We start from the raw sequence: 27461 nt of genomic DNA, 5'->3' as shown, positions 1-27461 counted from the left end.
CCCCATATAGTAATTCATCCCCCATATAGTATTTCATCCCCCATAGTAATTCATCTCCCATATAGTATTTCATCCCCCCATATAGTATTTCATCCCCCATAGTATTTCATCCCCCCATATAGTATTTCATCCCCCCATATAGTATTTCATCCCCCATATAGTATTTCATCCCTCATAAAGTATTTCATCCCTCATATAGTATTTCATCCCTCATATAGTATTTCATCCCTCATATAGTATTTCATCCCCCACAGTACTATCCCCCCCTTCTAGTAAGCCAAGTCCCCCGTGTCAATTCATTTACCTTTTGCGTTCCTCTCGCTGTCTTCCCGCGCCGTTCGGGTCTTCAGGGCGGACTGTGAGAGGAGCCTAGCTCCCCTCCCCTCACGTTCGGCACGCTGCCCCGCCTACACACATCCTGACAGCCACATCCGCGGGCCGGATTAAAAGGTCCGCGCGGACTTTTGGGGCTGCCAACCGAGAGGAGGCAGGGGAGCGGCCGACCGAGAGGAGGCAGGGGAGCGGCCGACCGAGAGGAGGGAGGGGAGCGGGTGCCCGGCACACAGAAGAGCCGCATTAGAGTGGGTAAAGAGCCGCATGTGGCTCGCGAGCCGCGGCTTGCCGACCACTGATATAGAGGAATCGGGACCTCCTTCCTCCCGCCGGTGACCCCTCTAGTGATTTAAGGATCTATATAGAATAATCGGGCCTCCTTCCTCCCACCGGTGACCCCTCTAGTGATATAAAGATCTACATAGAGGAATCGGGACCTCCTTCCCCCTGCCGGTGACCCCTCTAGTGATATAAAGATCTATATAGAGGAATCGGGACCTCCTTCCTCCCTCCGGTGACCCCTCTAGTGATATAAAGATCTATATAGAGGAATCGGGACCGCCTTCCTCCTGCCGGTGACCCCTCTAGCGATGTAAAGATCTATACAGAGGAATCAGGACCTCCTTCCTCCTGCCGGTGATCCCTCTAGCGATGTAAAGATCTATATAGAGGAATCGGGATCTCCTTCCTCCTGCCGGTGATCTCTGTAGCAATACATCCCAGAATTATATTCATTTTTCCACTGCCTGGCCACACTGTTTGCTTAGGCAGCACCCCCAAATCTTTTCCTTCATAGTTCTGGCCAACATTCTACCTCCAATATTGTTCTCTTTGAAGGGATTTGCCATCCCCACCAATCCTAAAGTTCTATCACTTACATGTAGGACCGAGTACAGAGCCTTGGGGTACACAACTAGTGACCGGTCCCTGCTCCAAATGAACCCCATATATAACCACACTTTGATATCTAGACTTTGGCCAACTGTGTATTCACTCAACCACCCAAGGGTTAGGTCCTGGACTGTACAAGAGATCATTATGTAGAACCGTATCAGATGCTTCACTGAGATCCAGCAAAAAGAAGAAGAGAGCACCAAACTCAAAAACTATTGAAAAACGTCGACTGAAGATTTCCATTGTTCAGAAGGAGGAGATCTCATTGACTGCCAATGGAACGCCCAGGAAGTCATACTGGTCCAAGACAGGAAGTGATGAAGAGTACTGACAGGAAGTGAGGAGTCGTAAATCAGGAAGATTCGGGTAAGAGATGAGTAGAGAGGAGACATTGGTGGAAGTGGCAGCAGAAGAGGTAATAAGATCTGATTTTATATTTACACCCAGTAACCCCCTTGTCATATCTGTCCTCTTCTTCCATCGTCACTGTGATGTCTTTTATGGTTTATAGACCGGATACGTCCTAAATATAGAGCCATTTATCCAACTGTCCATCCGGAGCCTCTGGTTTATAGACCGGATACATCCTAAATATAGAGCCATTTATCCAACCGTCCATCCGGAGCCTCTGGTTTATAGACCGGATACGTTCTAAATACAGAACCATTTATCCAACCGTCCATCCGGAGCCTCTGGTTTATAGACCGGATACGTTCTAAATATAGAACCATTTATCCAACCGTCCATCCAGAGCCTCTGGTTTATAGACCGGATACGTCCTAAATATAGAACCATTTATCCAACTGTAGATTCGGTGGGTGTGAGGAGGATTCTGTGAGATCAGGAGTGACAATTTTTACTTTCTGTGTTTCTAAGCAGGAATATAAAATAGTGAAGAAAATAGCTGGCGATCCATTGATACCCATTACAGTACCTCCACCTCACTACCTGACAACAGAGGGAACCAGTGCCAAGAAGATTGTACAAGAGTGTATTATTGTGTGTCGGCTTCATAAATGGTGTTAGAATAATGTCTGTTTCCGTATGGAGGAGTGGGAGTATTTAGAAGGACACAAGGACCTCTACAAGGACGTCATGATGGACAATCAGCCGCCCCTCACATCACCGGGTAAGAGGAGACTTTATTGTAAAGGAGAGAGCAGTACGGAGGCTCCACCTAGATCCCCCATCATCTGATAAACACATAGAAACAATGGATTCAGTCAGTGTGTGTTTCCTACAGATGGATCCAGTCATGGGAACCCACCAGAGAGATGTCCCCGTCCTCTGTATTCCCGGGATCCCACACAGGAAGGTCACACCATCCCTCACCATCATCAGGTAGATGGAGCCAGTCATGGGAACCCACCAGAGAGATGTCCCCGTCCTCTGTATTCCCGGGATTCCACACAGGAAGGTCACACCATCCCTCACCATCATCAGGTAGGTGGGACTAGAACCTTAAAAAGAACTCTAATCCATGAGAGACATTCTTCTATGTAATCTTTTGTTCCTTTTCACAAATGTATTCTATCATCTTTGTGGTTTAGAGTGAAGAACTTCAAGACATCAAAATTGAGGTTAAAAATGAAGAAATAAAGATCGTTATGAGTGGAGATCAGCAGTCTATGAAGGAGGGGGAGATGATTGTGAAAAGTAAACCGGAGGAATCTTCTCTACATATGGACACAAGTAAGTTATAAACACAAAATAGAGAAACAGTTCACAAGTTTATTCCATTTCTGTTAGTAAAGTATATATTTTAAATTGTTACATCTGTTGAAAAAAAATTAAATGTCTAGTATATTCTCCAAGAAGAGAAATAAAACAATTATTTTTTTATTCCATTTTTTTATACTGTCTGTGTTTTCCTTTTTCAAAATGAAGAATGACATCAGCATTAGTAGTAGCTCTATCCTCTGGTCCCCATCAGAAGGATCAATCTTATTCACAGCTTTACCAATGTTCCCAACAAATGAGGAGGACATACTGGACACCATATGGAAGGTCCATCTCCATTCCTCAATATAACGTCATGTTCCCAACAAACGAGGAGGAGATACTGGACACCGTATGGAAGGTCCATCTCCATTATTTAGTTCAATCTTGAATGCAAAATTTGAAATATACTTATATTTATTTTGAAATGGTTTCTAATAGGTAGACACGTCCAGAATATCTCTGAGGAACATCTCCAGATGTTATCTCCAGAAGATAAAGGCTTCACACAACATTCTTCGGACGTAAATCCCATCACTGATAGTAGACATCGCAGACATGACCAGTTGGAGAGATCAGTGGATCCGTCTAATCCTGAGGAATCTTCTGATAAATCCCATCCCAGGACTCCGAGATCCAACAATACAGATACTTTAATAAATCCAACTTTTCCCAATGAATCTTCTTTAAACCATGAAGAAGTTCCCACCGGAGAGAGTTCATTCTCATGTTCAGAGTGTGGGAAATCCTTTACAAAAAACTGGGCACTTCTTAGACACAAAAAAATTCACACAGGGGAGCGTCCCCATTCATGTTCAGAGTGCGGGAAATGTTTCACTCATAAAGAGCACCTTCTTCAGCATCAGAGAATTCACACAGGTGAGCGGTCCTATTCATGTATAGAGTGCGGGAAATGTTTCATTCACAAAGGAGACCTTCTTAGACATCAGAGAATTCACATGGATGAGCGTCCCTTTTCATGCTCAGAGTGTGGGAAATGTTTCATTCAGAAAGGAGACCTTCTTAAACATCTGAGAATTCACACAGGCGAACGCCCCTTTTCATGTTCAGAGTGTGGGAAATGTTTCACTCAAAGAAAAGTACTTCTTACACACCAGAAAAGTCACACAGGTGAACGTCCCTTTTCGTGCTCAGAGTGCGGGAAATGTTTTGCTCACAAAGGAGGCCTTGTTAAGCACCAAAAAAGTCATACAGGTGAGCGTCTCTATTCATGTTCAGAGTGCGGGAAAGCTTTTATACAGAAAGAACACCTTGCTAAACACCAGGGAATCCACACGGGTGAGCGTCCCTATTCGTGTTCAGAGTGCGGAAAGCGCTTCATACAGAAAGGACACTTTCTCATACACCAGAGAAATCACACGGGTGAGCGTCCTTATTCATGTTCAGAGTGTAGGAAATGTTTTTTTCAGAAAGGAGATCTGCACAAACACCAAAAAATTCACACAGGAGAACGTTATCCACGTTGAGGGTGCGGGAAATGTTTAATTTGGAAAAATCCTTCTCCACCTAATAACCAAACATTTTCTTTCTCTATCCGCTTTCACGGTTTTTACCTCTTATATCACTTCCTCCTCCCTTTAGATTGTAAGCTCCTGTGAGCAAATACCTCTTCACCCTCCTCTATTGAATTTTATTCCAACTGACCGGTCTGCCTACATATTGTAAAATGAAGTGCTGAGTTCCCGAGTCTGTACACCCGCTGTGCCCATTATGAGGGGTTCCCACCATCCCGGTGCTGAGTTCCCGAGTCTGTACACCCGCTGTGCCCATTATGAGGGGTTCCCACCATCCCTGTGCGGTGTTCCCGGGCCTGTACACCCGCTGTGCCCATTATGAGGGGTTCCCACCATCCCTGTGCCGATATTTCCAGAATGTAAGAAATATGCAGTCTGCAAACTGGACCAATAACTATTTTAACACATGTAGCGCCCTCCTAGTTAGCTAGGGGGAGCTCTAGTTTCATTTCTCAGCAAGGAGGGCTGAGTAGCAGCATGGGTGTATTAGCCAGGTGGGGCAAATTTAGGTCAGGAGCTGAGAGGCTTGGCAGACCAGCTCTGTGAGACTTCCCCCTGCTCTAGAACTATGGAGAAGGATCTAGAAGTAGTGGGCGGAGGTAAGGAAAGGCTAGTCTGTACTCTTAGGGGATCTTGGCCAATCCCCAACAGGAGGCTCGGCAAGGGGCCAGGACAGCCCTTAAGAGTACCTGAGCTTGCTCAGCAAGGGAGAGTTCGGGTGGAAGATGGAGGGGAAGTGAGGCTGGAGAACAGGAGCCTGGGAGGGGGTCCATATGGAAAGCAGCTCACCTACAGGCATAGTTCTTGGAAGGAGGAAAGCTTGGGACTTCACCGGCCTCCAGAGGGAGGACCACTTGTGTGGCAGGGAAGGAGCAGCCCAGGAAGTAGCGCTGGTAGCAGGCACTGACCCACCAGCAACACAGGAGAATGGAATTAGTGAGTAAACCTGAACCCCCTTGGCCAGGAAGGGGAAGGAGCACTGGATCCCCTGCCCAGGGATTCACCCAGTACAGTTGGATGGGGAGAAGATTCATCTGGGGTCCGGGGTGGTACTACAGGAGATGCTGGCTGTCCCTTCAAAAGAGACTGTTTGATGTAAAGGCTTGTACATACACTATATATTGCCCCAAGTATTGGGACGCCTGCCTTTCCACACACATGACCATTAATGGCCCCCCCCAGTCTTAGTCCATAGAGTTCAATATTGAGTTGGCCCCGCCCTTTCCACACACATAACCTTTAATGGCCCCCCAGTCTTAGTTCGTAGGGTTCAATATTGAGTTAGCCCCACCCTTTCTAATTTATCCCAAAGGTGTTCTATGGGGTTGAGGTCAGGACTCTGTGCAGGCCAGTCAAGTTCCTCCACCCCAAACTGGCTCCTCCATGTCTTTATGGACCTTGCTTTGTGCACTGGTGTGCAGTCATGTTGAAACAGGAAGGGGCCATCCTCAAACTCTTCCCACAAAGTTGGGGGCATGAAATTGTCCAAAATGTCGCCTTAAGAGTTCCCTTCACTGGAACTAGGGGGCCAAGGCCAACCCCTGAAAAACACCCCCACACCATAATCCCCCCTCCACCAAACTTTGCACTTGGCACAATGCAGTCAGGCAAGCACCATTCTCCTGGTCACCACCAAACCCAGACACGTCCATCAGATTGCCAGACAGAGAAGCATGATTGGTCACTCCAGAGAACACGTCTCCACTACTCTAGAGTCCAGTGGCAGTGCTTTACACCATGGCATCCGACGCTTTGCATTGCACTTGGTGATGGAAGGCTTGGATGCAGCTTGCTCGGCCATGGAAACCCATTCCATGAAGCTCTCTACACACTGTTGTTGGGCTCATCTGAAGGCCACACAAAGTTTGGAGGTCTTTGGCTGAGTTGCTGGTTTTCCCAGTTGCTTCCACTTTGTTATAATCCCACTAACAGTTGAGCGTGGAATATTTAGTAGCCAGGAAATGTCACGGATGGACTTATTGCACAGGTGGCCACCTATCACGGGACCACGCTTGGAGTCACTGAGCTCCTGAGAGCGACCCATTCTTTCACCAATGTTTGTAGAAGCAGTCTGCATGCCTAGGGGCTTGATTGTATACACCTGTGGCCATGGAGTGGATTGGAATACCTGAATCACATGATTGGGAGGGGATTGGAACACCTGAATCACATGATATGGAGGGGATTGGAACACCTGAATCACATGATATGGAGGGAATTGGAACACCTGAATCACATGATATGGAGGGGATTGGAACACCTGAATCAGATGATTGGGAGGGCGGGGCCAATACTTTTGGTAATAATGTAGATACTAAGGAGTTTTTCCTCTGTTGCCATTACCCTTGGGCATCCCATACACCCCTTACCCCCAAGTTCAGTCCGCTAATAAAATCTCCAAAACAACAAGCTCAAGGACTGGTTACTGTCTCCTAATGCAAGTCTGAAAGAGGAAATATAGGGGGGACCCAAACGTCAGTGACTCCTAAGGGGCTAGTGCTACACACATAAATTTTAGGGAAGGGACAGAAAATAAATGGGGAGATGGCAGGGATGAGATCTTTCAGATGCATTGAATGCTGGGACTTGTAGAGTACAGCAGAGTCTAGGAATTATGGAGTGCATTGATCAAAGCCAAGCCTTGGAAATGAAGACATGGGGACATGAAGAGGCCCTAGGGCTATTGGTTGGGTATTGGGAACCGCTGCCTCTGCGCCTTCATAATATATATTGAAGATCTTCTCCCACATGGGCTACCATCTTTCAAATATCTCATTACGTTCCCAATACTACAAATCACCCGTTACAGATGTAGCCACCCTGCCTTAAGAAGCAATGACTCTTTAAAGGGGTAAATTCAGCTTTTCAGAAAAAAACAACCCTCAGAAACATTTTCCCATCTCCTTCCAGTCCTCACTTGGCTTAGCTGCTCCCATGGCATTTTCCCGATACCCCCACCAGTCTCTATAATAGGTCAAATGGTGACTCTTCTCTACCCGGCCCCTCTTCTGTATAGTAAAGACTCGTCCTTCTAGACCAGCCTTTCTCAACCTTTTTGACACAGAGGAACCATGGAAATAACTTTCTGGTCTCAGGGAACCCCTGCTAAAAAATGACTGTATCTACAACTCATGATACATTGGTGTGATGGTCAGTGGAAAGAATGCTCCTACACTTGTAGTCATTGGGAAGAACTACCCCCTTACAGATAGCTAAAAAGATCAATGGTGTCAGTGGGAACTTATCTGAGAGGCAGAAATTGCTCAAAGATCCCCTACCAACCTCTTGAGAAAGTCTGGTTAAGGAAGAATGCTCCTTACACTTGTGATCATTGGAAAGGATAACCCCCTTACAGATAGCTAAAAAGTTTGATGGCATCAGTGGGAACTTATCTAAGAGGCAGAAATTGCTCAAAAATCCCCTACCAACCTCTTGAGGAACCCTAGTTTAGGAAAACTGCTCCTTACACTTGTGGACATTGAGAAGAATTACCTCCTTATAGATAGCTAAAATGATCAACGGTGCCAGTAGAAACTTATAGAGAGACAGAAATTACTCATGGCTCAAGGAACCCCTAGCAGCCTTTGAAGGAACCCTAGGATTCCATGGAACCCTGGTTCAGAAACCGTGTTCTAGGCCTTCTACAGGGGGAAGGAACCCATGTGTTCGTGAGACAAGGTCTGTGGCCTAGGCTTGCAATGCCTTGGAGGACTGGAGCCAATCTTGGGAAGAAGCACCAGCAAGGAACTTTGGCAGGAGATACAGTACCTAAGAAGCTGGAACTTGACTTGGACCTCACAGGGAGTCTGATGTGTCACCCATGGAGTATATGTTGCACCTACTCTACAGCCAAATGCTTGAGGATCACAGAATGTCAGTCTGACTTAAAGGTCTTTGTGACAGACCCAACCAGGACAGGGTCTTTTAGAGGGGACTGCAGGCTACCCTATGACCATGGGTCCTGGCATCTGGGGGGGCTCTATTATTTGGGAGGTGTGTGCTTGGGGGACCCTTTGGAGTAGTTTTACTTCAGATTCAAGTCAATGTCTCCCAGAAACTCACCTCCCAAAGAATAGAGCCCCCCCCCCCTGTATGCCTGTGCCCATGGTCAGTAGGCTAGCCTTCAGCACCCTCCAAAAGACCCTGTCCCGGTTGGGTCTGTCACAGTCCTTTTACCTGTGAAAGATGTCTGATTTTCCTGCAGTGTTCTCTGGGTGTCCTGTGCCCTAACCCTCTCTCCCCAGGTTTGTGGTGGCAAATATACTCTACATTTTGACTCAAAAGTGATTGGCGCCAATCTGTTCACAACCAAACTAGAATGATGGACTTTGAGGCGAAATGTCAGCTCATCCAACCATAGGTGGTCCCTAAACTGCTCCATGCCCCGTTTGGATTTTTAACTCTAGAGTAATGAATAGAAACTTAGAAGACTGACGACAGAAGAAAGAGACCTTGTGGTCCATTGCGTCTGCCTCATAGTTCTGACATCTTCTGAAGTTCTAAAGTTCAAGTTCATCTTCCCGTGTTCTTGATCTTAACTACATATTGAAAATCCCGCCCTCCTGAACCTTATACACCCCCTTGATGTATTTAATGGTTTCAGTCATGTCTTCCCTTTCTCTTCTTTCTTCTTAAGTTTCTTCTATGTTCTATCCCTCAGAGCTTTCACCATTTTTGTTGCTGGTATATGAACTCGTTCCATCTTCTCAGTAATTTTGTGTAAGTGAGCACTCCAGAAATATAGAGGAATCAGGACCTCCTTTCTGCTGCCGGTGACCTCTCTACTGATATAAAGATCTAAATAGAGGAATCAGGACCGCTTCCTCCTGCACGTGACCCCTCTAGTGATATAAAGATCTATATAGAGGAATCGGGACCTCCTTCCTCCTGCCGGTGACCCCTCTAGTGATATAAAGGTCTATATAGAGGAATCGGGACCTCCTTCCTCCTGTCGGTGACCCCTCTAGTGATATAAAGATCTATATAGAGGAATCGGGACCTCCTTCCTCCTGCACGTGACCCCTCTAGTGATATGAAGATCTATATAGTGGAATCAGGATCTCCTTCCTCCTGCCGGTGACCCCTCTAGTGATATAAAGATCTATATTTAGGATCCAGGACCTCCTTCCTCCAGCCGGTGACCCCTCTAGCGATATAAAGATCTATATATAGGAATCGGGACCTACTTCCTCCTGCCGGTGACCTCTCTAGCGATATAAAGATCTATATATAGGAATCGGGACCTCCTTCCTCCCGCCGGTGACCCCTCTAGTGATAGATCTATATATAGAGGAATCAGGACCTCCTTCCTCCTGCCGGTGACCCCTCTAGTGATATAAAGATCTATATAGAGGAATCAGGACCTCCTTCCTCCTGCCGGTGACCCCTCTAGTGATATAAAGATCTATATATAGGAATCGGGACCTCCTTCCTCCTGCCGGTGACCCCTCTAGTGATAGATCTATATAGAGGAATCAGGACCTCCTGCCGGTGACCCCTTTAGCAATACATCCTAGAATTTACTTTTCCAACTGTCTGGCCACACTGTTTGCTCATTTTGCAATCATCTGACAAAAGCACCCCAAATCATTTTCCTTTGTAGTTCTGGCCAACACCGTACCCCCAATGTTGAATTATTTTTCCCTAAGTGCATTATTTTACATTTAGAAACATTGAACTGAAGTTTCCACTGCTTTGACCAATCTTCCAGCAATGCCAAATCATGTTCCATGTTCAGACACCTCCAGGGATATCAACCCTATTGCACACCTTTGTGTCATCAGCAAAGAGACATCCCCTTACCCAACAACCCTTTAGTTATATCACTTACATATACTGTAGATTAAATAGAACAGGACCGAGTACAGAACCTTGGGGTACACCGACAGGGACTGGCGTCCCTTCTGAATGAACCCCATATACAACCACACTTTGACATCTAGACTTTGGCCAACTGCGTATTAACTCAACCACCCAAGGGTTAGGTCCTGGACTGTACAACTTCCTCATGAAATCATTCTGTGGAGCCGTAACATATGCCTTGCTGAAATCAACAACACAGGAGGGTTCTCCAAGAAATGCTGGTCAAACGTGAGCTGAAGATATACACTCTACTAAGGGAGGTGATCTCATTGACTGTCAATGGAACGCACAAGGAGTCATACTAGAGCAAAACAGGAAGTGATGTAAGGCATTGACAGGAACCGAGGTAGGGTAAGAACAGATCCGGGTGAGAGGGGAGTCGGGAGGAAGTAGAGAGGAGACATTGCTGGAACTGGCAGCAGAGGAGGTAATAAGATCTGATTTTATATTTACACCCAGTAACCCTCCCCCCCATCATGTCCGTCCTCTTCCTCCATCGTCATGTCCATCCTCTTCCTCCATCGTCATGTCCGTCCTCTTCCTCCATCGTCATGTCCGTCCTCTTCCTCCATAGTCATTGTGACGTCTTTATGGTTGATAAATCAGATACACCCTAAATATAGAACCATTTATCCAACTGTCCATCCAGAGCAGGGGCGGACTGACCATTTGGAAACTCGGGCACTGCCTGAGGGCCTGAGGTCAGTAGGGGGCCCCATGAGATGCCCCTGGTACCTTTTTCATAGGTTTTTTTGAGTTTGGGCAAGGGCACAGGGGCCCCATGATCCTTTACTGCCTGGGGGCCCCATGAGTTGTCAGTCCGCCCCTGATCCAGAGCCTCTGGTTTATAGACCGGATACATCCTAAATATAGAACCATTTATCCAACCGTCCATCCAGAGCCTCTGGTTTATAGACCGGATACGTCCTAAATATAGAACCATTTATCCAACCGTCCATCCAGAGCCTCTGGTTTACAGACCGGATACATCCTAAATATAGAACCATTTATCCAACCGTCCATCCAGAGCCTCTGGTTTATAGACCGGATACGTCCTAAATATAGAACCATTTATCCAACCGTCCATCCAGAGCCTCTGCTTTATAGACCATATACGTCCTAAATATAGAACCATTTATCCAACCGTCCATCCAGAACCTCTGGTTTATAGACCGGATACATCCTAAATATAGAACCATTTAGCCAACCGTCCACCCGGATCCTCTGGTTTATGGACCGGATACGTCCTAAATATAGAACCATTTATCCAACCGTCCATCCAGAGCCTCTGGATTATAGACCGGATACGTCCTAAATATAGAACCATTTATCCAACCGTCCATCCGGAGCCTCTGGTTTATAGACCGGATACGTCCTAAATATAGAACCATTTAGCCAACCGTCCACCCGGATCCTCTGGTTTATAGACCGGATACGTCCTAAATATAGAACCATTTATCCAACCGTCCATCCGGAGCCTCTGGTTTATAGACCGGATACGTCCTAAATATAGAACCATTTATCCAACCGTCCATCCAGAGCCTCTGGTTTATAGACCGGATACGTCCTAAATATAGAACCATTTATCCAACCGTCCATCCAGAGCCTCTGGTTTATAGACCGGATACATCCTAAATCTAGAGCCATTTATCCAACCGTCCATCCAGAGCCTCTGGTTTATAGACCGGATAAGTCCTAAATATAGAGCCATTTATCCAACCGTCCATCCAGAGCCTCTGGTTTATAGACCAGATACGTCCTAAATATATATTGTGTCAGAATTATGGAGGAACTCTGGGTAGATATTATTATTCATCTCACTCCAGATAATTCTCTTTTTTTCCTGTCTACAGAGAGGTAAGTTCTGTATAGATCACATGACAACCTCATGAATGATGGATGGGGGCCAGAGTCACATGACTGAGAAGATGTTAAACTTCACCCTGGAAATCATCTACCTGCTGACCGGAGAGGTGAGGAGGATTCTGAGAGGTCACATGACATCACTCTATTAATAAACCCCAGACGTGACCGGAGAGGTGAGGAGGATTCTGGGAAGTCTGTTACTTTCTTTCTTTACACAGGATTATAAAGTAGTGAAAAAAATATCTGGTGAACCAATAACACCCAACAGTGGTCTTCATGGAACGTCACCCATCACAGTGCCTACACTTCCCTGCCTGACAAGAGAGGGAACCAGTGCCAAGAAGATTCTAGAAGTCACCCAGAAGATGATGGAGCTGCTGACAGGAGAGGTGAGCAGTGCCGGGAATTCTGGGATATTCTCCAGTAACAGACAAGGGATGTGTCTGGATGGTGACTGTATCATTGTGTGTGTCAGGTTCCTATAAGGTGTCAGGGTGTCACTGTCTATTTCTCCATGGAGGAGTGGGAGTATTTAGAAGGACACAAGGACCTCTACAAGGACGTCATGATGGACAATCAGAACCTTCTCGATCTTGTTAAAATGGGAAAAGAGAATTCTCTCTCGAATGGGACGCTAGTGAATCACACTCTGGATATCATCTGTCTGCTTACTGGAGAGGTGAGGAGGATTCTGGGAGGATCACAGACACCACATTTATCTTTAGTAATAAAACCCAAACCTCATAGTGGAGGTTACCCACTTGCCTACCGGGCACTTATACCCCCTTCCTTACCATGCCAATTTTCAGCTTTCAGCGCTGCCGCACTTTGATTGACAATTGCGCAGTCATGCAACATTGTACCCATATGAAATTTTGATCATTTTTTTCTCACAAATAGAGCTTTCTTTTGGTGGTATTTAATCGCCACTGGGCGCTTTACTTTTTGCGCTATAAATTAAAAAAAGTGCAAAAAATTTGAAAAAAAAAAAAAAGTTTATTTGTTTCTTTTATAAAATTTTTCAAACAGGTATTTTTTCTCCTTCACTGATTTGCGTTGATGAGGCGGCACTGATGGGCACTGATAGGCGGCACTGATGGGCACTGATAGGCAGCACTAAAGGGCACTGATAGGCAGTACTAATGAGGTGGCACGGATAGGCGGCACTGATAGACAGCACTAATTAGGGGTCACGGATAGGCGGCACTGATATGCAGCACTGATAGGCGGCACTGATAGGTGACACTGATGATGGGTACTGATAGACGGCACTGACTGGCATCACTTCTGGGCACTGACTGGCGGCACTGACTGGCACAACCCCTGGGCACTGACTGGTGGCACTGACTGGCAGCACTGCTGGGCTGCACTGGTGGGTGGCACTGGTGGACAGCACTGGTGGGTGGGCACAGGTGGGTGGCACTGGTGGGCACAGGTGGGTGGCACTGGTGGGCACAGGTGGGTGGGCACAGGTGGGTGGCACTGCTGGGCACATGTAGGTTGCACTTCTGGGCACAGGTAGGTGGCACTGCAGAGTGGCACATGTGGGTGCACTGCTGGGCACAGGTGGGGGCACTGCTGGGCACAGGTGGGGGCACTGCTGGGAATGGGTGGGCGGGGCTAGTGGGCGCACTGCTGATCGGAACTTGCGGGGGTCACTGCTGGGCACCGATCATCAGGGCACTGATCATCAGTGCCCTGATGATCGGTGCCGATCCCCGCTCTGACAACTGCCGGTTCTCGGCAGTACTTTCCTCACGATCTGACAGCGTGAGGAAAGTGCAGCCGAGAACCGGCACTTGCATTTCCCTGTGATCAGCGTGTCATTGGACACCGCTGATCACATGGTAAAAGGCCGGTGGGATCGGCCTTTCACCACATCACGTGATCGGCTGTGTCCGTAGGACACAGCGATCACGGAGATCGCCGGGTGCGCGCCCCCTGGGGCGCGCAGGAGAGCGCGTTCTGGGAGGACGTCATATGACGTCCACTCAGAACTGGCCGGCCGCGGTGAAGCCGTCTTTCGGCTATGCGCGGTCGGCAAGAGGTTAAAACTATTCTAATGCTATTATATTTATTACTGTATACTCAGGACTGTGCTGTAGTTATGAAGACATCTGTTGAGAATAGTAGAGGAAGGAGAAGTCAACGCTTGTCCACAAGACTAGGAGAAACACAGTGCCCCATTATGGTACCATCACCTACCTTCCTTACTCTTCAGAGAAACAAGGAAGGAGTTCTGAACCTTACCAAGAAGATGATGGAGCTGCTGACAGGAGAGGTGAGCGGTGCTGGGAATTCTGGGACATTCTCCAGTAACAGACAAGGGATGTGTCTGGATGGTGACTGTATCATTGTGTGTGTCAGGTTCCTATAAGGTGTCAGGGTGTCACTGTCTATTTCTCCATGGAGGAGTGGGAGTATTTAGAAGGACACAAGGACCTCTACAAGGATGTCATGATGGACAATCAGCCGCCCCTCACATCACCGGGTAAGAGGAGACTTTATTGTAAATGAGAGAGCAGTACGGAGGATCCACCTAGATCCCCCATCATCTGATAAACACATAGAAACAATGTAATTTTCGTAGCTGTTACAACAAAGAACTCTGTATTTGAAGGTTAAAGATAAAGAACTTTATATTCCTTGTAAGAGAATAGAATAGGAAACCTTATTTACTGACAGTAAGAACATCATCCAGATAGCTACACCACCACCCACTATTGAGAAGGAAGTATTGTACATACGAAAGGTCCATCAACCAAAAGTCCAATATAACGTCACGTCCCCAACAAATGAGGAGATACTGGACACCACATGAAATTCCATCAACCTTCCTCAATATAACGTCATGTCCCCAACAAATGAGGAGGAGATACTGGACACCATATGAAAGGTCCATCTCAATTCCTCAATATAACGTCACATCCCAACAAATGAGGAGATACTGGACACCGTATGGAAGGTCCATCTCCATTCCTCAATATAACGTCACGTTCCCAACAAATGAGGAGGAGATGCTGGACACCATATGAAAGGTCCATCTCCATTCCTCAATATAACGTCACGTTCCCAACAAATGAGGAGGAGATGCTGGACACCATATGAAAGGTCCATCTCCATTCCTCAATATAACGTCACGTCCCCAACAAATGAGGAGGAGATACTGGACACCGTATGGAAGGTCCATCTCCATTCCTCAATATAACGTCACGTCCCCAACAAATGAGGAGGAGATGCTGGACACCATATGAAAGGTCCATCTCCATTCCTCAATATAACGTCACGTTCCCAACAAATGAGGAGGAGATGCTGGACACCATATGAAAGGTCCATCTCCATTCCTCAATATAACGTCACGTTCCCAACAAATGAGGAGGAGATGCTGGACACCATATGAAAGGTCCATCTCCTTTCCTCAATATAACGTCACGTTCCCAACAAATGAGGAGGAGATGCTGGACACCATATGAAAGGTCCATCTCCATTCCTCAATATAACGTCACGTTCCCAACAAATGAGGAGGAGATGCTGGACACCATATGAAAGGTCCATCTCAATTCCTCAATATAACGTCACGTCCCCAACAAATGAGGAGGAGATGCTGGACACCATATGAAAGGTCCATCTCCATTCCTCAATATAACGTCACGTTCCCAACAAATGAGGAGGAGATGCTGGACACCATATGAAAGGTCCATCTCAATTCCTCAATATAACGTCACGTCCCCAACAAATGAGGAGGAGATGCTGGACACCATATGAAAGGTCCATCTCCATTCCTCAATATAACGTCACGTCCCCAACAAATGAGGAGGAGATGCTGGACACCATATGAAAGGTCCATCTCCATTCCTCAATATAACGTCACGTCCCCAACAAATGAGGAGGAGATGCTGGACACCATATGAAAGGTCCATCTCCATTCCTCAATATAACAACACGTCCCCAACAAATGAGGAGGAGATGCTGGACACCATATGAAAGGTCCATCTCTGTTCCTATTTCCATAACTCTGTGAGAACTTGAGGGCTCTAACATCAGGTATGAATCCACCATTTTTATGACATTGGTTTAATAACGGATTTCTCACAGATGGACATGATTTCTTGAACATCTTGTTGAATAACAAACATTTTTATTTTTTCAGAATATAAAGTAGAAGATGAAAAAAATCCTCCTGAAATAAAATCCAGAGATGGACATCACAGACCTTCGCAGGTGAGGAGATCAATGGACTCCTCTAATCCCGAGGAATCTTCTGTCCAATCACAGACTGTTACTCCAGAAGTTCCTCGGAGATCTCACACTTCAGATAGATCCACGGATCCATTAAATCCTAAGAAACCTTCTTTGATTAATGAAGGAGTTCGCACAGAAGAAAGTTCAATGTCATGTTCGACGTGCGGGAAAGCTTTCACCAACAACAAAGCGCTTCTTAAACATGAGAAATATCACCAGAGTAAGCGTTCGTATTCGTGTTCAGAGTGCGGGAAATCTTTCGTTCAGAAAGGACACTTTCTAAACCACCAGAGAATTCACACAGGCGAGCGTCCTTTCTCATGTTCAAAATGCGGCAAATCGTACATTCAGAAAGTCGACCTTCAGAGACACCAGATCATGCACACGGGTGAGCATCCTTACTCATGTTCAGAGTGCGGAAAGGGTTTCTCCAAGAAAGGAAAACTTCTTGAACACCAGAGGGTTCACACAGGGGAGCGTCCTTTCTCGTGTTCAGAGTGCGGGAAATGTTTTGCCTTGAAAGGATCACTTGTCGCGCACCAGAGAGTCCACACGGGTGAGCGCCCTTTTTCATGCTCAGAGTGCGGGAAAGGTTTCACTCAGACAGGAGCGCTACGTTTACACCAGAAAATTCACACAGGCGAACGTCCATTTTCATGTTCAGAGTGCGGGAAATGTTTCAGCCAGAAAGGACACTTTCATTCGCATCAGAGAATTCACATGGGTGTGCTTCCTTTCTCCTGTTCAGAGTGCGGGAAATGTTTTGCTGATAAGAGGAAACTTTTTTTACACCAAAAAAATCACACGGGCGAACGTCCTTTTTCGTGTGTGGAATGTGGGAAATCATTCGTTCACAAAGCAGACCTTATGAGACACCAGAAGAGTCATGTGGGTGAGCGTCCTTTTTCCTGCTCTGAGTGCGGGAAATGTTTTCTTCACAATAGCGTACTTCTCGCACACCAGAGAATTCACACGGGTGAATATCGTTTTTCATGTTCGGAGTGCGGTAAAGGATTCCCTGGAAAAATCAGCCTTCTTAAGCACCAGAGAACTCACACAGGCGAGCGCCCTTATCTGTGCTCAGAGTGCGGGAAATGTTTCACCGAGAAAAAAAAACTCAGCTTGCATCAGAAAATTCACACGGGCGAGCGACCTTTTTCATGTTCAGAGTGCAGGAAATGTTTCATTCAGAAAAGTAGCCTCCTTATACACCAGAGAAGCCACACAGGCGAGCGTCCTTTTTCATGTTCGGAGTGTGGGAAATGTTTTGCAGAGAAAGCAATACTTCTTACACACCAGAGAATCCATACGGGTGAGCGTCCGTATTCGTGTTCAGAGTGCGGGAAACGTTTCACTGGGAAAAAAGCACTTCATGTACATCGGAGAAAGCACATGAGCGAGCGTCCTTTCCAGTGCTCAGAGTGCGGAAAAGGTTTCATTATGAAAGCAGCCCTCGCTCAACACCAGATCGTTCACACAGGTGAGCGCCCGTTTCCTTGTTTAGAGTGCGGGAAATGTTTTACTCAGAAAGGAAACCTCACCATTCACCAGAGACGTCACACGGGCGAGCATCCCTTCCCATGCTCGAAGTGCAGGAAACGTTTCAGCCAGAAGGAAAAACTTCTCGCACACCAGACAGTTCACACCGATGGGCGACCCTATTCGTGTTCCGAGTGCGGGAAATGTTTTACTCTGAAACAAAGTCTAGTTCGACATCGGAGTAAGCATGGCTGCTGATCCCGCTGACACCTACCGGGAAAGTGAGAAAGGACTAGGCTTATAAGTAGTGATGGATCGAACCCCCCCCCATGTTCGGTTCATGGTCGAACATTCAAATTTAATGAACGTTCGACCGCGAACTTCCAACTCCATGCGAGTCTATGGGACTGTAAATTCAAAAGAGCCTATTGTGAAGTTATTGGCCATAAAAGGAGTGTGGGGCTTTGTGGGTCGCCCTAAGGGACAACAAAACCCCCAAAAAGTGAAGTTTTTAACCCCTCGCCTACCGGGCACTTCCACCCCCTGGGTGGGTATTTAATCGTCACTGGGGGGAGGGGTTTATTTTCTGCGCTATAAACAAAAAAAGAGCAAAAATTTTGAAAAAAAAAAAGTTTTTCTTTGTTTCTATTATAAAATTTTGCAAACAGGTAATTTTTCTCCTTCACTGATGTGCGCTGATGAGGCTGCACTGATAGGCAGTACTGATGGGCACTGAGGTGGCACAGATAGGCAGCACTAACGGGCACTGATAGGCAGCACTGATGGGCACTGAGGTGGCACGGATAGGCAGCACTGATGGGCACTGAGGAGGTGGCACAGATAGGCAGCACTAACAGGCACTGATAGGTGGCATTGATGAGAAGGCACTGATGATGCTACACTGATAGGCAGCACTGATGGACAGCACTGCTGGGTGGCACTAATGGGAGGCACTGCTGTGCATTGATCATCAGTGTCCTGATAGTCAGTGCCGATCTGCTCTGTGACAGTTGTCAGTTATCAGCAGTACTTTGCGCACGCTGTGACAGGGTGAGGCAACTGCATTTACTCGGTGATCTGCTATTGGACATACATTGTAAAAAGCCACTGTGATTGGCCTTTTTCCTCATCATGTGATCAGCGGAGAGCGGCGGGTGCGTGCCGCTGGGGGCGCGCAGGAGGGTGCGTTGTGGGAGGATGTCATATGCCGCCCTCCCAGAACTGGACATCCACGTTGTAGCCGAAGAACTTTGATGCAAGCACAAACCTGGCAGGCCAGGAAAGGAGGGGGGATAAGTGAGCCCCCCCCCCCCCCAGAACTGTACCAGGCCACATGCCCTCAACATGGGGGGGTGCTTTTGGGTAGAATTAATTAAATTGATCCGCACTACCGCCACTGTTCTAAAATCTTCGTTTTTATTTATTCAACCACAGTAAAGACATCACAGGTACAGAAGGTTGACGCGTTTCGGCTTAGTCATAACCTATCCCCCCCCGTCCCCCTAGGGCAAAGGCCTCTTCCCCACAACCCTGGGCTGTGGTTGTGGGGGTTTGCTGGGGGTGAACTGTTGAAATCTAGAAACAATGGGGCCCCCATTTCCTGGCCCCCTCCCTTGTGAATGAGTATGGGGTACATAGTACTGCTACCCATTCAACAAAAAATGTCAAATGTGAATTAAAACACAACAGTATTTATAAAAAAAAAGCCGAAAAAATGGCTCCGTCGTAATCGATCGTCTATCAGGGTTTCCACGTTGTCGCAACGGCAGCAACTCCCCGAAAGTCAAAAAAACCCCCAAAAAAACAGCCCGCTGACTCATCCGCACCCGCCGCTGACATTTCAGGTGTAAACAATTGGACGCAGCTAGCGGTGACATCGCCGCTGGCTCCGCCCAATTGTGCTGTGATTGGTCAAAGCATTGCACCTGACCTGTGGTGAACAGCTTACCGTTCGCTGAACACACGAACGGCCAGCTAACGTTCAACTCGAACATCAAGCCCATCGCTACTTATAAGCAAGACTTTCCAGTAATGGAGCGATTTCCCGTGAGTGGCGTACCGGGGTGGAGTCACCAGCCAGATTCTTCTGCCCCACAAGTGGTGAGATCTGCTGACCACCGTTCCGGGCTCTTCACCCCAACCTTGGATTGGCCCTCATCTTCCATCCTCCACCATAGAAAACAAAAATCCGGTAGGGGTAGGGCAGTGCCGAGCCAAAGTCATCCCCTCTCCCCCCCCAAAATTCTCCCCAAAATAAAAATTCCCCCCTCCCAGTTCAAATCCTCTCCCTTCCCAAATCCCCCCTTCCAGCGCAAATCCCCCGCAATCTCCTCTCCTAGCACTAATCTTCCCCCCTGTCCCACCCCAAATGTTCCCTCCAGGAATTAATCCCCCCAATCATCCCTACTAGCACAAATCCTTCCCATCCCCCTGCCTAACACAAATCCCCCCTTCTAGCACAAATTCTCTACCCCTCAAATTTCCCCTCTGAGCATAAATTCTCACCCCTCCCCCTCACATTTCCCTCTCCCAGCACAATTCCCCCTAAATACCCTGTCATAGTACTAATCACCCCCCCCAAAAAAAAAAAATTCCCTCCTGGCACAAATTCCCCCAATTATTCCTTACTAGCACAAATCCCCCCTCCACCATCACCCTTCCTAAAACAAATCTACTGTCCTAGTACAAATTTCCCCTCTGAGCATAAGTTTGCATCCCCCTCCACATTTCCCCTTCCCAGCACAATTCCCCACCTAAATCTCCTCTCCTAGCACTAATCTCCCCCCCCCCCCCCAAAAAAAAATGTCCTATCGCAAATCCCCCTAATTATCATACTAGCATAAATCCCATCCCCCTTCCTAACACAAATCCACTGTCCTAATACAAATTTCTCAAATTTCCCCTGTGAGCATAAATTCTCACCCCCTCTCCCAGCACAAATCCCCCCCAAAATCCCCTCTCCTGGCACTAACCTCCCACCCAAAAAAAATTCCCTCCTGGCACAAATCCCCCCAATTATCCCTACCAGCACAAATCTCCACTCCCCTTTTTCTAACACAAATCCACCCTCCTAGCACAAATTTCCTCTCTGAGCTTAAATTCTCATCCCCCCCCTCACATTCCCCTCTCCCAGCACAAATCCCCCCTAAATCTCCTCTCCTAGCACTAACCTCCCACCAAAAAAAAAAATTCCCTCCTGGCACAAATCCCCCAAATCATCCTTACTAGCATTAATTCCCTTCCCCCACCCCTCTTTACAAATCCCCCCTCCAAATCCCCCCTTCTAGCACAAATCCTCTACCCCTCAAATTTCCCCTCTGAGCATAAATTCTCATCCCCCTCACATCCCCCTCTCCCAGCACAAATCCCACCCTAAATCTCCTCTTTTAGCACTGATCCCCCCCCCTCCATACAATTTTCCCTCCTAGCACAAATCACCCTAAATATCCCTACAAGCATAAATCCCCCTTCCTAACACAAATCCCCCCTCCTAGTATAAGTCCGCCTGTCTATATCTCCCCCTTCTAGAACAACCCCCCAAAATCCCCTCTGTGTCAAGTGCAGCCACCCCTCCTGCCCACCCCTTGTCCTGCCCCTCACAATGACAGCAGCAAGTACGCACAAATGGGAACTCAACAGATCCAAGGATACCAGGGAACGTTTCTAGCCCCACAGGCCTCAAATTCTCCGGGGGGGGTCCTGTAAGCAATCAGTGGACATCAGATGAGAAGCGAAGGTGGGCAACACGTTGGCAATCCTGATGATTGATGGACCACCATACCAATCCTGGGGAAGCGACACCCGAAATGTGGAGTGCCTAGGACCGCCATGCTGGCTGTGGGATTTTACTGCCAATACATGAATATCGCAACTTTATGTAGAAATTGTAATAACACTCTGTATTCACCCAGATCACCCAAGCGCTTCTATTTAGAATGATTTTGATATCGTAAGGTATACACTATATTGCCCCAAGTATTGTCCCTGCCCCCCCCCCCCCCCCCGTATATACACTATATTGCCCCAAGTATTGTCCGTGCCCCCCCCCCATATACACTATATTGCCCCAAGTATTGTCCCTGCCCCCCCGTATATATACACTATATTGCCCCAAGTATTGTCCCTGCCCCCCCCCCCACCGTATATACACTATATTGCCCCAAGTATTGTCCCTGCCCCCCTTCCCCGTATATATACACTATATTGCCCCAAGTATTGTCCCTGCCTCCCCCATTGTATATACACTATATTGCCCCAAGTATTGTCCCTGCCCCCCCCTATATACACTATATTGCCCCAAGTAATGGCCTCCCAGTCTTAGTCCATAGGGTTCAATATTGAGTTGGCCCCGCCCTTTCCACACACATGACCTTTAATGGCCCTTCAGTCTTAGTCCGTAGGGTTCAATATTGAGTTGGTCCCGCTCTTTGCAGCTATAACAGCTTCAACTCTTCTGGGAAGGCCGTCCACAAGGTTTAGGAGGGTGTCTATGGGAAGGTTGGACCATTCTTCCAGAAACACATTTGTCAGGTCAGGCACTGATGTTGGGAGAGGAGGCTGGCTCGCAGTCTCGGCCCTAATTGATCCCAAAGGTGTTCTATGGGGTTGAGGTCAGGACTCTGTGCAGGCCAGTCAAGTTCCTCCACCCTAAACTGGCTCCTCCATGTCTTTATGGACTTTGCTTTGTGCACTGGTGCGCAGTCATGTTGGAACAGGAAGGGGCCATCTTCAAATTCTTCCCACAAAGTTGGGGGCATGAAATTGTCCAAAATGTCCAACCCCTGAAAAATAACCCCACACCATAATCCCCCCTCCACCAAACTTTACACTTGGCACAATGCAGCCAGGCAAGTACCATTCTCCTGGCCACTGCCAAACCCAGACACATCCATCAGATTGCCAGACAGAGAAGCATGATCGGTCACTCCAGAGAACACGTCTCCTCTGCTCTAGAGTCCAGTGGCGGCGTGCTTTACACCACGGCATCCGACGCTTTGCATTGCACTTGGTGATGGAAGGCTTGGATGCAGCTGCTCGGCCATGGAAACCCATTCCATGAAGCTCTCTACACACTGTTGTTGGGCTCATCTGAAGGCCACACCAAGTTTGGAGGTCTTTAGCTATTGACTCTGCAGACAGTTGGTGACTTCTGCGCACTGTGCGCTTCAGCATGCGCTGACCCCGCTCTGTCATGTGACGTGGCCTACCACTTGGTGGCTGAGTTGCTGTTGTTCCCACTTTGTTATAATCCCACTAACAGTTGAGCGTGGAATATTTAGTAGCCAGGAAATGTCATGGATGGACTTATTGCACAGGTGGCCACCTATCACGGAGCCACGCTTGGAGTCACTGAGCTCCTGAGAGCGACCCATTCTTTCACCAATGTTTGTAGAAGCAGTCTGCATGCCTAGGGGCTTGATTGTATACACCTGTGTCCATGCAGGTGATTGGAACACCTGAATCACATGATATGGAGGGGATTGGAACACCTGAATCACATGATTGGGAGGGCAGGGCCAATACTTCGGGCAATATAGTGTATGTTCTGTTGGAAGGGATCATACAATGCATGCAGTCCAGACAGAGATTCCCTATACTAACAACTAGAAATCCTGCCAACAAGTTACATTGCCGGATCTTATGAACAGATATAATATTGGCATGATCTGCATAATACATACTAAAATACACTTTTGTGAAAAACTGTGTTTGACCTACAATGTGTCCGGTTGTGAATACATATTAAATTATTATTAACAAAACAATCAATGATAATAACAACCTTCCATTTCCTACTTTTCTATAGTAACGTAACCCCTAAGGTCCACAAGGACCTAGAAATGGAGTCTTATTGTCACCCCAAGCTCTACAAAGCCTCTAGACCAGGGCCGTCAAACTGGCGGCCCTCCAGCTGTTGTGAAACTACCAGGAGGACAAGAGTGGTCAAATATTCATCTCGTAGTACTGGCGGCAGAGAGGGAAGATCAAATCACCCTCCATAGCCTTCATATGTGGGATGGAGCCAGTGGGAACAAGAGTATTCCTCGTTCTATAGCAAAGATACCAGGAATTACGATGTGCTAGATGCAAGGGTGTCAAACTGGTGGCCCTCCACTTGTTGCCAAACTACAGGTCTCATCATGCCTCTACCTTTGGGAGTCATGCTTGTAAATGTCAATCTTGCAATGCCTCATGGGACATGTAGTTTGGAAACAACTGGAGGGCCACCAGTTTGACACCCGTGTTCTAAACTCAAGGACCCAGAGAGGACTTAGAATTCTAAGAACACAAAGAGTTTATATTTTTCATATTAGGCTTCTTTCACACAGGCTTTGTCCATTCAGTCTCAGCAGCAGATCAGAATGGTACAGATGCCACCTTTGTAATATCCATGTCCATCCCAATTTTTCCTCCACTGAAAAAAAAAATGGACTCATGGAATCCTTAGGATTAATTCCAAGCCAATGCTCCACCACATCCATCGTACTGGTCCAGACTGGTGTGTAGTGAAGCTCCAAGACATTAGGCCTCTGCAGAGTATTGGCCATGCATGCATCATATCAAAGGATTCACGCGGTCAGCTTCCATGTCAATGTGTTTTCGGGAAGAGTTCAACCTCATTCCTCTGGGCCAACCTGTTTTGTTAGCAGTTCTAATCTTTCAAATACAGATAGTCACATTAACCCTTTTTTGTCTGTGCAAGTAAATACAAATCATATTGTATTCCTATTTCAAAAAAGGATTGTGCCAGGACCCAGGTAATGTCTTTTATGGTTTACAGATACCTTCTAAATATAGAGCCATTTATCCAACCGTCCATCCAGAGCCTCTGGTTTATAGACCAGATGCATCCTAAACATAGAGACATTTATCCAACCGTCCATCCAGAGCCTCTGGTTTATAGACCGGATACATCCTAAATATAGAACCATTTATCCAACTGTCCATCCAGAGCATCTGGTTTATAGACCAGCTACGTCCTAAATATACAACCATTTATCCATCTGTCCATCCAGAGCCTCTGGTTTATAGACCCATTTATCCAACTGTACACCCAGAGCCCCTGGTTTATAGACCGGATACATCCTAAATATAGAACCATTTATCCAACTGTCCAAGGGAACAAATGAGGAGATACTGTACACCATATGAAAGGCCCACCTCCATTCCCCAATATAACGTCATGTTCCCAACAAATGAGGAGGAGGTACTGTACACTATATGAAAGGTCCATTCCTCAATATAACGTCACGTTCCCAACAAATGAGGAGGAGATACTGGACACCATATGAAAGGTCTATCTCCGTTCCTCAATATAACGTCACATTCCCAACAAATGAGGAGGAGATACTGGACACCATATGAAAGGTCCATCTCCATTCCTCAATATAACGTCACGTTCCCAACAAATGAGGAGGAGATACTGGACAATATATGAAATGTCCATCTCCATTCTCCAGTATAACATCTTATTCCCAACATGTCCTGAATGCTTCCAAATCCATGGCAGAACGTTGTGTATTTCTTGACTAGAAGGCCAATGTACACGATTCCTGACTGCTAAACATTAAAAATATTTAGTATTTTTCAGCAGGTGGACAGGATGTCCAAAGCACCTCAGAAGTTTATCCAGAAGCCGAAGACATTGATATTACACATTGTTCCCCAGGAGAAAACCCTGTTAGTCGAAATGTACATATCACACTTTCCTGTGGATCTGGTTCAACGGATCCCTCTAATCCTCAGAATTCTTCTGAAAAATCACACCTGAGATTTTACACCACTGATAAAATACCAGATCCCTCTAATCCTGAGGGACCATCTTCTGACGGCTTGCCTACTGCCATGCCTAGAGGAAACAAAATGTTTACTGTGTTCTGAATGCAATAAATGTTTTATGAGGAAGTCAAGTCTTGAAGGACACCAGAGAGCTCACACCGGGCAATGTTCTCCATTCATGAAGCACAGGAAGTCTCCCAAAGACAAAGGACTTCCTTTTTCATGTGCAGAGTGCAGTAGAGGTTTTAGCCATGAAAAAAGCCTTGGTGCCTATTTGAAAATCCACTCTCGAAAAAAGCTGTTTTCGTGTTCCGATGGCGAGAAACGATTCATAAAGAACATCCATCTTGTTCACCACCAGAGAACCCATGAGGGAGAAGGTCCTTTTTCCTGTCCCGACTCTGACCAATATTTCCGAGTGAAAAGTGACCTCTCTAAGCACACTGCAGATCACGGGGAAAAATCCCAACTGAAAGGTGACCTTCCACTCCAGGCAGGAGATGGTATTCTTCAATGTTCAGACTGTGGAAGGGGCTTCTCTAGAAGAGAACGTTTCCTCAAACATCAGAAAAGTCACAAGAAAACATTCTTCAGAGTGTGCGAAAGGATTCAGACAAGAATCAGAACTCATTAAACACCGGAGAGTTCATTCCGGCAATGCTCTTTTTTCATGTTTGGAGTGTGGAAAGTCTTTCTTTTCCAAAAACAACCTTCTTAGACGCCAGGTAACTCACACTGGGGAACGTCCATACTCTTGCTCAGAGTGTGGGAAAAGTTTTTCGCTGAGATCAGTTCTAATTACTCACCAGAAAACTCACACGAATGAGCGTCCGTATTCATGCCCAGGGTGCCTTCATTCCTTCCTTTATCTTTTCTGCCTTCATTCCTTCATCTTTTCTGCCTTCATTCCTTCCTTTTATCTTTTCTTCCTTCATTCCTTCCTTCCATCTTTTCTTCCTTCATTCCTTCCTTCCTTTTATCTTTTCTACCTTCCTTTTAGCTTTTCTACCTTCATTCCTTCCTTCTTTTTATCTTTTCTTCCTTCCTTCCTTCCATCTTTTCTACCTTCATTTCTTTTATCTTTTCTGCCTCCATGCCTTCCTTTCTTTAATCTTTTCTGCCATCATTCCTTTTATATTTTCTTCCTTCCTTCCATCTTTTCTATCTTCATTCCTTCCTTTCTTTTATCTTTTCTTACTTCGTTCCTTCCTTTCTTTTATCTTTTCTTACTTTGTTCGTTCCTTCCTTTTATCTTTTCTTCCTTCTTTCCTTTAATCTTTTCTGCCTTCCTTCCTTCCTTTTATCTTTTCTTCCTTCCTTCCTTTTATCTTTTCTGTCTTCATTCCTTCCTTCCATCTTTTCTACCTTCATTCCTTCCATCTTTTCTACCTTCATTCCTTCCTTTCTTTTATCTTTTCTGCCCTCGTTCCTTCCTTTCCTTTATCTCTTCTTCCCTCATTCCTTCCTTCCTTTTATCTTTTCTTCCTTCATTCCCTCCTCTCTTTTCTTCCTTCCTTCATTCCTTCCTTTTATCTTTTCTTCCTTCCTTCCTTTTATCTTTTCTTTCTTCATTCCTAAACAAAAATAAAACTGACACCAGTGGCAGAACTACCAGGGTCACACAGGTCTCACTTGTGACTGGTCCCTGGTGTTCTGCCACTGGGCTCAGGGGGATTGGGGTCAGGGGGGGCCATTCACGGTTTCTTGCACCGGGGCCCTAAGGATTCTAGTTACGTCACTGGGCTCAGAGGG

General features: G+C 46.5%; 2 protein-coding genes across 6 annotated transcripts in view; one reads left to right on the top strand and one right to left on the bottom strand.

Moving 5' to 3' along the window:
• Positions 1–27461, bottom strand: part of LOC149453185 (uncharacterized) — a 199431-nt gene that overhangs the window by 90500 nt on the left and 81470 nt on the right. The window lies entirely within an intron of this gene.
• Positions 1566–24613, top strand: LOC149453194 (uncharacterized). Of its 3 annotated transcripts, XM_089688247.1 has the most exons (7): positions 9968–10770; positions 12197–12316; positions 12428–12598; positions 12685–12888; positions 14302–14490; positions 14577–14700; positions 16360–24613. In XM_089688247.1, exons 2-7 carry the CDS (start codon positions 12236–12238, stop codon positions 18186–18188), a joined length of 2598 nt encoding a protein of 865 aa, XP_089544373.1. In that variant the 5' UTR covers positions 9968–10770; positions 12197–12235; the 3' UTR covers positions 18189–24613. The 3 variants fall into 3 exon arrangements, with proteins under 3 accessions (XP_089544375.1, XP_089544373.1, XP_089544374.1); XM_089688249.1 differs by lacking the exons at positions 9968–10770; positions 12197–12316; positions 12428–12598; ... (1 more) ...; positions 14302–14490; positions 14577–14700 and adding exons at positions 1566–1642; positions 2104–2356; positions 2471–2670; positions 2778–2919; positions 3388–4419 and having other exon boundaries at positions 16591–24613; XM_089688248.1 differs by lacking the exon at positions 9968–10770 and having other exon boundaries at positions 12239–12316.

This window comes from Staurois parvus, unplaced genomic scaffold (assembly GCF_062004578.1).
Source record: "Staurois parvus isolate SC_StPar_1 unplaced genomic scaffold, SC_StPar_1.0 ptg000449l, whole genome shotgun sequence".
In the NCBI taxonomy this organism is placed as follows: domain Eukaryota; kingdom Metazoa; phylum Chordata; class Amphibia; order Anura; family Ranidae; genus Staurois; species Staurois parvus.
This window is presented reverse-complemented; position numbering and strand designations above follow the sequence as displayed.

Coding starts and splice junctions, on each gene's coding strand:
- LOC149453194 (XM_089688249.1), top strand. CDS start 2,272: ATGGAGGAGTGGGAGTATTTAGAAGGACACAAGGACCTCTACAAGGAC. Junction 2,671..2,777: donor CCATCCCTCACCATCATCAG/GTAGGTGGGACT, acceptor TTTGTGGTTTAG/AGTGAAGAACTTCAAGACAT. Junction 2,920..3,387: donor TTCTCTACATATGGACACAA/GTAAGTTATAAA, acceptor GGTTTCTAATAG/GTAGACACGTCCAGAATATC.